The sequence below is a fragment of the Papaver somniferum genome, unplaced genomic scaffold, assembly GCF_003573695.1.
Source record: "Papaver somniferum cultivar HN1 unplaced genomic scaffold, ASM357369v1 unplaced-scaffold_19, whole genome shotgun sequence".
Classification (NCBI taxonomy): domain Eukaryota; kingdom Viridiplantae; phylum Streptophyta; class Magnoliopsida; order Ranunculales; family Papaveraceae; genus Papaver; species Papaver somniferum.
The window spans coordinates 13,560,664-13,570,699 of NW_020628818.1; the positions used below are offsets into that span (position 1 = coordinate 13,560,664).

The 10,036-nt window shown below is 35.7% G+C and overlaps 1 protein-coding gene across 1 annotated transcript; it reads left to right on the forward strand.

The window, feature by feature from the left end:
* The first annotated feature begins 6,494 nt into the window (after positions 1-6,494).
* Positions 6,495-7,630, forward strand: LOC113338555 (serpin-Z2B-like). Its single transcript, XM_026583950.1, has 2 exons — positions 6,495-6,575; positions 6,770-7,630. The coding sequence occupies exons 1-2, from the start codon at positions 6,495-6,497 to the stop codon at positions 7,628-7,630; spliced, it is 942 nt and encodes a 313-aa protein (XP_026439735.1).
* Positions 7,631-10,036: the final 2,406 nt, after the last annotated feature.

Sequence of the window (10,036 nt, forward strand, 5' to 3'; positions counted from 1 at the left end):
AACAAACACCTTGCCGGCTAAACAAATCCAAATTCAAATATTCGATTTTTTCTGACCTAATTTGACATGCAAACATGAAATTGAAGTACTGGAGTGAGTTTAAGTAGGCCCTTACTTTCTTAATCGCGTCATTTCTTCGGTTTCAGCGGCGTTGATCTCTTCCTCTTCAACGGTTTTTTTCTTCACTTTCCTTTGAACTAAACTTGGAATTCTAGGGTTGAATTCATTGTGCTTCTATTTGTTTGTTTCATCTTACTAGTCCTAGGCGGTTCCATGATTGAAGATTAATCAAAATTTTCGAATCGACGATTACGACGAATTAATCGACGAGTTTTCAATGGTGGGGAAGAAAGAGCCGGTAAGGTAGAGGTGGAGGAGAAGAAGAGGAGGAAATGGTATAAAAGAAAACTGATTTAGGATAATTAGAATTATAAAGGGTAAGGGTAGTATTGTAACTTCACCCATATTTGGCCTCTCCTTAGTAAGGGAACTATGTCCATATAAATCTGGGTATACCCAATTAATCTGGGTATACCTCAATCTCGCCAGGATATAAATTCCTAACTCCGTCGCTGCTTTTTATCGAGAAAAATAATTACCATGCATAACATATTTTGCTCGGTACGTAATAAATTAATATTCCCTTCATTTATGGAAAAATGTTACTTTCATTTTTTCAATTTATCATATTTTCAGATCAAGATAAAAAATAAAAGTATCACCTTTTCAAAAACAGAGGTAATATATTTAAGCACCTCTAAGGCGAACAAGATGCACAAGTCACAATCCAAGCCATGTATGTGGAACATCACGAGATAAATCATCAGCAATCATATATTTTAACTCGAACCAAGTTCAAGAAGTCCCCAACTCGAGCCAAGTGCAACAAGTCAAGAAAGCAAGAACCATATTATATAAGCAGCTGTACTTATACATAAGTACGTGCTATAATTTTTCCTTGAAAACTGTACTTGTAATAACTTAATAGAAGTACGAGAAAAGTTAGTGTGAAATTGTCATACACGAGAGAATCATGTATATAGAAATTGCTACTACTTGAAATACAAGCCAACTTATCAAACACATGCAGAAGAACAATCGGGAAGAGCTCGGCATCACGGTGCAAGACAACAAAGTTAGAAGCCAACTTATCAAACACATGCAGAAGAACAATCAAAATCCTGGAAACCCCCTTTTCAATTCTATGAACAACTTAATCATGTATTTTAATTCAATATCATGTAATCGTACTAATAGGCCATCTAGGCAAGACATACCTAACAGCGCTCAAAGGTTCCTAGACTCTCCTGAAATATAAGAGCAAAATGGATTACTTTGATGCCTGGGAACTCCGTAATGCTAGGTGAGAGGATCTTCCCCTCACTTAGTTTTCCCTTTAATCAAGTTGCTTTTCCAAAAAAAAAAGAAAAGGAACTTGAAATAATCTAATCTCGAAAGTATTTTGTCAGTCAGTAGTAGTCACTAACTACTTATCACTACCATACTACATTTGTTAATGCTTTTGATGGTTAAGTGTATGCATTTATATCCAGTGACCAGTCTCTTAATAAATTCATAAACAGATCCAATGCTTTTCTCACTAAAATGAAAGAACTATAATTTTGAGCATACCAAAATCTTCCAAGGCATACTGAATGAAGACAAAAAAGGTTGTGAAATAGCAAAATCAGATAACCCCTTAACCCAAATTTTTTTAATGACAAATCTGTCCTATACGTATTAGTGTTAATAATCTTGATTAGTGATTAAATATTTTGTTTAGTGATTAAAATAATTTTCAGAATTATAAGAGTTGTTTAGATGAAAAATTTGAGGAAAAAAAAAAATCAAAGTTTTGGTTTGGTTAAGAAGGAGAGAAAGAGAAGGAGAAAGTGAGAAAATTCTAATTCTTGATTCAATGGAGGATGAGGAGGGTCATCATTCATCTAAAAAAACTAGGAAAATACATATCAACTACAACAATGATCCAGAAATGGCTGATTTCTTAGATTATGAGAATGATTTTACACCCACTCAAACTCAAGCTCAAACTCAAACACAAACTCAAGATGATGATTTTTATGAGCCAAATCCTGATGATGAAAACATTGATGAGGAACCCAATGCTTCTAATACACAGGTACACTTATATCCTATACTTAATCTCACTTCTAGAGCTCTCAATTATCAAAAGTTAGGTTTTTTGAATCATGGTTCGGCGAAACAGGTTGAGGTTCGGCTCACATCTATGAGCCGAATCTACCAATTGATGAACGGTTCGGCTTACTGAATCTGTTTACTGCATGTGCCGAACTGTTTGCTAGACACTAGTTCGGCTTATATGAAAGTTTCATAGTAAGCCGAACAACATCCTGAATAGCTCGGAAAAAAAAATTTACCGGTTCGGCTTATATTTCGAAAATCGTATGAGCCGAATATTAATTTGTTATTTTTTGGGTTAAAATATTGTTATTGGTTCGGCACATATTGAGAATATCGTAATAGCCGAACCTCGTTAATGTGCTAGGTTCGGCACATATTATGATTATCAAATACGCCGAACCCCTATGCATCTCTATCTGTGACTAGGTTCGGCTTGAAATTTCATGCCGAACTGTTCATATACACTTACAGGAAGCTTTTGTGAAGAACAATTCGGCTAAAAACGCAACTCAATTTTGAGCCGAACCCAACACTGTAACCGTCATTTAATCGATGAAAAACAGCAAATAGGAGATTGGGTTTGTAAAACTTGCTTTCTTATCCTCATTTCCGGAGTTGGAGATGCAGTTGGTTCAATTTCTGGTTCAATTGGTGGTTGATTTTCAGTTTCTACACCTTCATCTTCAATTGGTTCTTCTTCTTCAATTGATGGATTAGAAGACGATTTGGTTTGCCTAGTCCCTGCTTTTCTTTGTACGAGTCATTATGTGGTTGAGTTTAATCGACGATCAAATTTTTACGAATCGACAATTAATCACGATGATGAATTTTTTTTTTCGCAGAAGGGGGAAGAGTTCGGCTAGAGGAGGAGGAGGAAGAAGAGATGGTAAGGGAAACTGATTTTGATTTTTTAGAAAACTGATTTTAGATTTTTGTATTAACGGTATATAGGTAATTGAACTACCCATAAGGTACCCCTTATAAAGTCACCCAAGATGGGATTATGATTTTGTATGCCTAGAAAGATTTTGGTATGCCCAAAATCAGGGTTCAAATGAAAATAGAACTCAGTAGACAATATGGATAACTTCATAGGTAGAGATGACATAGATTTACAGGCCCAAAATCTCAAACTTGGCAGTATAGATTTACAATGATCATTTAATTGGAGTAAATTTTGTTTTGCTCACTGCCAATGGTTTTTGGTCTAGCAATATCGTACCAGATGTTATATCATTTAACCGGTGGGAAATATTAGATGTGATGAAGACTAAGTATACAAAATGGGCTTTGGCCCATGAGGTATACGAGAAGTTCATGAACGGGTAACGAAAGAACAAAAAAAATGTTTCAGACTTTCTGGCTTCAGCCGTATGAGAGGAATTCCACGGCTGTGCCAATTATTGCGGGTGAAAACTACAGACACACCTATTATTAAGACTTTGATCACTGTGACGCTCAGAAAATTATAGGCGCGCACCCATTTTCTGGAAGAAAATTATTCTCAAACCCACAATTTTAAAAATTATGTTTAATAGTCGAATTACACTTCTTCTTCGGTTTCTTTTCCTCTTCCTCCACAATTTTAAAAATTATGTTTAATAGTCGAATTACACTTCTTCTTCGGTTCCTTTTCCTCTTCCTCCAAATGTGAAGTAATCGTTAAAATCTCTGGTGTAGATTCATGATTTGTCTCACAAGACCTTTATCTTCATGGGTTCATTAGTGCTTCGATCAAATTACCGGCAGATTATTCATCCGGGGTTGTCGTTTCCTTTTACGTGATTCCATGGCTCCTTTGATTGATTGATTCTAGGAGTAATAAATACAGGAAATCAAGTCCTCTGTTTTTCTAATTTTTGATTGGAATTTGGATTTAAAATCAAAGTACAGCAGAGACTTCCTCGCCTCGGTTAGTTGAATCTGATCTCTTTATCGCTTTTTTTTTTCTCCTTTTATGATTCACTGGTTGTTATTAGGAATCATGTTTATATAGAGCAGAGAATGAAGAAATAATTTAGGCACACCACCTGTTTTTTATATGGCCTAAATCAGTTTCATAGATAATATAGGCATCTATATTCTTACATGTTTATTTACTCATGTTGATCTGTTTAGCAGAAAATTGAACTTCACTGTTGCGGTTCATCACAAAGTGAATCATGGGATTGAGAGAAACCCCGACCCTAGGATGTGCAGGCTGGGATAGTGGTGGTTAATTATTGATCTTTTGGATACTGAAAAAATTGTTGTCAGCCTGCTACTTTTAATCCTTCCTTGCTTTCGATTTATGGTTCCCCAGTTCGATCACACTTTCGACGAATGCAACACCTTAATTTTAATACTCGATTCTATCTCCTTTGTTTGTATCTTGGTATGTGATCATTAATTCTTTGTTGAATAAGATGATAGATAGCTTAACCAGGAACAAAAATGCATGACACCATACATGTGGCATCTCATTTGGTTTTGTACTCTAGTTGTCCAGGTGACACATGTTGTTGCATTCAAAGCAGTACATGGAATTATAATTAGATTTGCTTGCTCTGTCTGGTTTAATCATCTCCTGTTTCCAATGTCGTTGAGATCTAGAGGACACCGTTGCTATAGGGAACCTTGAATATTTATTGGGGCACTTGGTTTTCCTTGGAATGAGACAGCAATGAGATTGGTGATGCAACTATTATTGTAGATGGATGCCAAGCTATGCAGTATTTTTTTTTTGTAGCATAACTTGTTATGCAATATAGAGAATGGTTTCATAACACGTTATGCAGCTATTTTTTGTTAAACCAACAAAAAAAAAAAGCTGCATAACACGTTATGCACCTATAACATACCTGCATAACATGTTATGTATTTGAAAAAATGGATGCATATGCATCGAAAGTATGATTTCATAACGCGTTATGCATCGAGAAAATTGTTGCACAATCTTTTATGCATGAGAAAATAGATGCTTAACCTGATATGCATCCGTAAATATGGATGCATACTGCATTATGCATCAATTTTTTTTATGTACGCACTAAAATCAACCAAAACAATGGTTGCATAACTTGTTATAGATGCATAACTTTGTTATCCAAAAGCATATTTTTTATGCAGTGGAGAAAATGGTTTCATAATTCGTTATGCATCTGCATAATGTGTTATGCATCTTTTTTGGAGGCTGCATAATGAATATGCAGTCAGTTTTCGAAAATTTTCCCTAAAACGATGATCACCTCCGATTTTTTCGTGAAAAACAAAAGTTTGATATTGTTATTTGTACTCGTTGCATAGCTCTCTTTAAAAGATTTCCAACGATATAAAATTTGTAAAATTCCAAGGTGCGGATTTTTAGATATGTTATATCCAAGTTGCGTTGCAATTATACCCCTGAAAAATTAGGATGTATATCGAGTTATCCCTGAAAAAACAGTATGCATAACACGTCATGCGGATGCATAAACCATCATGCAGACAAGTTTTAATAATTTTGGATAATTATGGGTGTGACAGAAATATTTATGGGTGTCACGTTATCCAAAATTCATTGCGGGCCTGACAATGAGAATATTTTTTTTTTGGATCTCCCCTTAATTTCCCCGCAATAGCTGTCTGCAGCAAGGCCAGGGTAACCAATTAAGCTTTTAAGTTGCTGGGGAGACCATCACTCTCATACTACTATTTTAAGGAAAAACATTTTCAAGAAGAGCAAAAAGAGCACTCTTGAATCTTTGGTTGCCTGGTTGGGACACAACTTTAAAGCCTTTAAGCAGCTTCCACTGGGATCCAATCTCAGACCTTTCCATCTTTTTTGCATAACTTTCGGAACAAGTTTTGCGAACCTCTAAATTGGGAAACTCAATATATTTACATGTGTAAATATTGGGAAACTCAATATATTTACATGTGTAAATATGAAAGTTAACGTAATTCATCTGTTTGATGCGTTTGAGCTTCTGCTGTTCTAGACCGCAGATATGATGAAAGTTAACAAACCCTCTTTCAAAACTCATGGATCGTCAAAATGAAAAAGTGTAAAAGAATTGAAGCTATCAAAAGATAGCATAGAATCTAGCAATTCATGTGTAAAGCTTGTTAGAGAAATCTGGTTGAACGAGTCGAAGAAAAAGAAATTTGTATTCTCTCCATTCTCAATAGACGCTGCTCTAGGGTTACTAGCTTCAGGAGCAACAACTGAAACTCTAAAATAAATATTAGGTTTTCTCAAATGTGAAAGCCTCGAACATCTGCATACGGTTACTTTTGAAGTTATCGACTCTTTTGGCCAGACTGAAGGACCTCAGCAGTCTTTCGTTGGCAGTGTTTGGGTCGATAAATTTATGCCTCTTAAACCTTCGTTCAAAGAAGTTGCAAACGGAATTTTTAAAACAAAAGCCAAGAGTGTAGATTTTAAAAATAATGTAAGTGCTATATACCATACAAATAATTGTCTTACCCTCTACTGTTTTCTCTTTGTATCATTGATTCATTCTATGTGTTTCGAGCTGCATATAAACCACACAAATTTTCTAGGGACGTTAATATCTGTTTAGTTTCTTTTTAGAGTATTAGATAATATGTCAATTAAAACAATTTTGATTTGTTGTTGTTGTAGAGCGAAAAAGTGCTGAAGAGGGTGAACAGATGGGTTAAGAAAGAAACCAATGGATTAATACAAGATATCCTTCCTAATGGATCTATTGATATACATACAATGGTTATATTAGCGAATGCACCCTATTTCAAAGGATTATGGAAGCAAAATCAATTTGGGCCATCGCTTACAAAGAAATCAAAGTTCTTTCTTCTTGATGGTAATAACTCAGTAAAAATTCCCTTCATGTCGAGTACTAAGAATCAATGTATTATTTGTTTTGATAACTTCAAAGTACTTCAACTCCCATACCAATCAAGAACGCAAGAAACTGATTTTCCGTTCAAACCGAGTAATAATCCATATTTTTATATGTGTATAATTTTACCTGACCAACTAGATGGACTAGGCGAACTTATAGAAAAGGTGAGTTCTGATTCAGCTGGTTTTCTGGATCGACATGTCTCGCTATATCATCCATATGTTCAAACGACGAAATTCAAGATTCCGAAGTTCAATATCCTTTTAGATTTCGAAGTATCACGAGTACTCAAGGAGTTGGGTATAGTTTTGCCTTTTGATGACTCTAAAGCACAGCTGACTGAGATGGTTAATATTGATAATCCTAGTAATATACACAGGCTTCATGTTTCAAAGGTTTATCACAAGTGTTTTCGTGAAGTTGATGAACAAGGAACTGAAGCTGCTGCATCTACCGTTAGTCGTAGTATGCTCCGTGGATATTGTCGCCGTAGTCCCCCACCTCCTCCTCCTCCTGTCGATTTTGTTGTGAATCATCCTTTCATGTTTATTATCAGAGAGGAAACTAGTGGAATGGTGTTGTTCATGGGACATGTCCTTGATCCTTCGTTAAACTCGTGACTTTGGACATGTCCTTGGTATTTGGCAAGAATAAGGTGGAAAAGAACAGCAACCTAGGAAATAACACTGCTATACTTCTTCATCTTTATATCTGTTAGGGAATTGCTCGGTCGAACTCGTATGCGTTGCTATATCAAGCATGTTTGTCAATGTTAGTGATCAAAACTATAAGTCTTGATTTATAGTCTATTATAGCTAAGTCTCGGACTAGGATAGAAAGTGCAGTTGAGCTCAAAGACTTCATGGCGATTCATCATACAATAAGAAGAATTACTCAAGGAACCGGTGGAACTTCTCGACAAAAAGGTATGTGAAGACTTGAACTTATCTATCACTCAAAAGTCTATCTAATCTATCTCCTACTTCTTGAGACAAAAAGTCGTATGCTATATAGACTTAGATTATACACATTTGGTATTTCGAGCCGAGTATACCTTGCCTATCTATATCTCGAAATATGTGTTGGTAAGCGTTTCACTTCGACCATGTTTATCTTTACCTAGTGACGAAAGTCATGATATGTTTCAATCACTTTGAAAATTGCTTTAACGAGAAATGGTGTAACAACTATATAACGTCCTCTAAGAATGTTTCAATGGTTCGAATAAGAGTTTAGATTACATAACCAATGATGGACATAAGTATTGTTGTGGAAACACATATGTGCATAAGTCCTATCCCTTAAACCAAAGTTTGCGAACTTTGTTGATCAAGAGAAATCGGAAGAATGGCTTGTTGCCAAGTCCGCGAACTTAGTGCGCGAACTGCCGAACTTCTCATCGCGAGAAATTCTGCTGGAGTTGACAAACTTGTTAAGTGAGTCCGAGAACCGGCGAAAATTCTTTGCCGAGATTTTCTGCTGGAGTTTGTAAACTCTACCCGGTTGCTTAAGTCCGCGAACCTAGTGTGCGAACTTAAGAAGGTTATATATCTGAAGATGATTTCTGAACTTAAACTTATAAAGTCTAAGGAATACAGTTTGCAAACCGTGGATATAAAAGTTCATGAACTGATTCAAGTGAATCAAATCATGTTTGATTCAATTGTGTCTTGTGTGGTACATAAGATTTCCTTGCAATTGAACAAATCTCTCCCTAGTTCATTTGAGTCATTTGAACTAGTTATGGTGAAGAAGAATATGGTTGGTATGAAATGCTCATATGGCTAACCTTTTGGTTAACTATTGTTAAACCAATAATGTACACGTTTGGGTACGGTTAACAAACCTAGAAGCGTGCATTTCATTTGTGTATAACAAGCTAAGTCTTCGATCTAACGGTTGAGAAATATTAGCTTGAATCTAAATCAGGTTTTCATCTAACCGTGGATATTGTTTGCTTTGTGACCAAGGAGAAACCCTGATTTGAAAAACTATATAAAGGAGACATCTAGTATTGTGCAAAACTAATCCCCACACCTCACGCGTGATACTAGTTTGCGTGCTAGAGTCGATTCTCCTTTAACCTTTGGTTTTCTTCTTCTAAAACCAGGTGAAAGACTTAAAGACTTCATTGGGATTGTGAAGCCAGACCGATACTACTTTTACCATAGTTGTGTGATCTGATCTTGCATCTTCTATCGTACGAGTACAATCAGATTGATTGGCTTGAGATAAATATCTCCGATAGGCAAGATCTTGAATCACAAACAATGAGACGAAGATGTTTGTGACTAATTTTTATATCTTTCCTATCGGAGATATTAATCTCAATCCAATCAATATGATTATACTCGTACGATAGAAGATGCAAGTTAAGATCACACAACTAGTATCGGTCTGGCTTCACAATCCCAATGAAGTCTTTAAGTCGTTAACCTGGTTTTAAAAGAAGAAAACCAAAGGTTAAAGGAGAATCGACTCTAGCACGCAAACTAGTATCACACGTGAGGTGTGGGGATTAGTTTTGCAGAGTTGCTAGATGTCCTCGTATATAGTCTTTCAAATCCGGGTTTCACCTTGGTCACATAGAAAACGATATCCACCGTTAGATGAAAACCCGATTTAGATTCAATCTAATATTTCTCAACCGTTAGATCGAAAACTTAGTTTGTTATACACAAATGAAATGCACGCTTATACGTTTGTTAACCGTACCCAAACATGTACATTGTTGGTTCAACAATAGTTAACCAAAAGGTTAGCCATATGAGCATTTCATACCAACCATATTCTTCTTCACCATACCTAGTTCAAATGACTCAAATGAACTAGTTAGAGAGTTGTTCAATTGCAAGGAAATCTTATGTACTACACAAGACACACTTGAATCAAATACGATTTGATTCACTTGAATCAGTTGATAAACTTTTATAGCCACGGTTTGCAAACTGCATTCCTTAGACTTTATAAGTTTAAGTTCAGAAATCATCTTCAGATATATAACCTTCTTAAGTTCGCACACTACG

Bases quoted from the DNA above. Each gene is read 5' to 3' on its own strand.
- LOC113338555 (XM_026583950.1), top strand. From the start codon at position 6,495: ATGCCTCTTAAACCTTCGTTCAAAGAAGTTGCAAACGGAATTTTTAAA. The intron at 6,576-6,769 runs GTAAGTGCTATA...TTGTTGTTGTAG, and splicing joins GTGTAGATTTTAAAAATAAT to AGCGAAAAAGTGCTGAAGAG.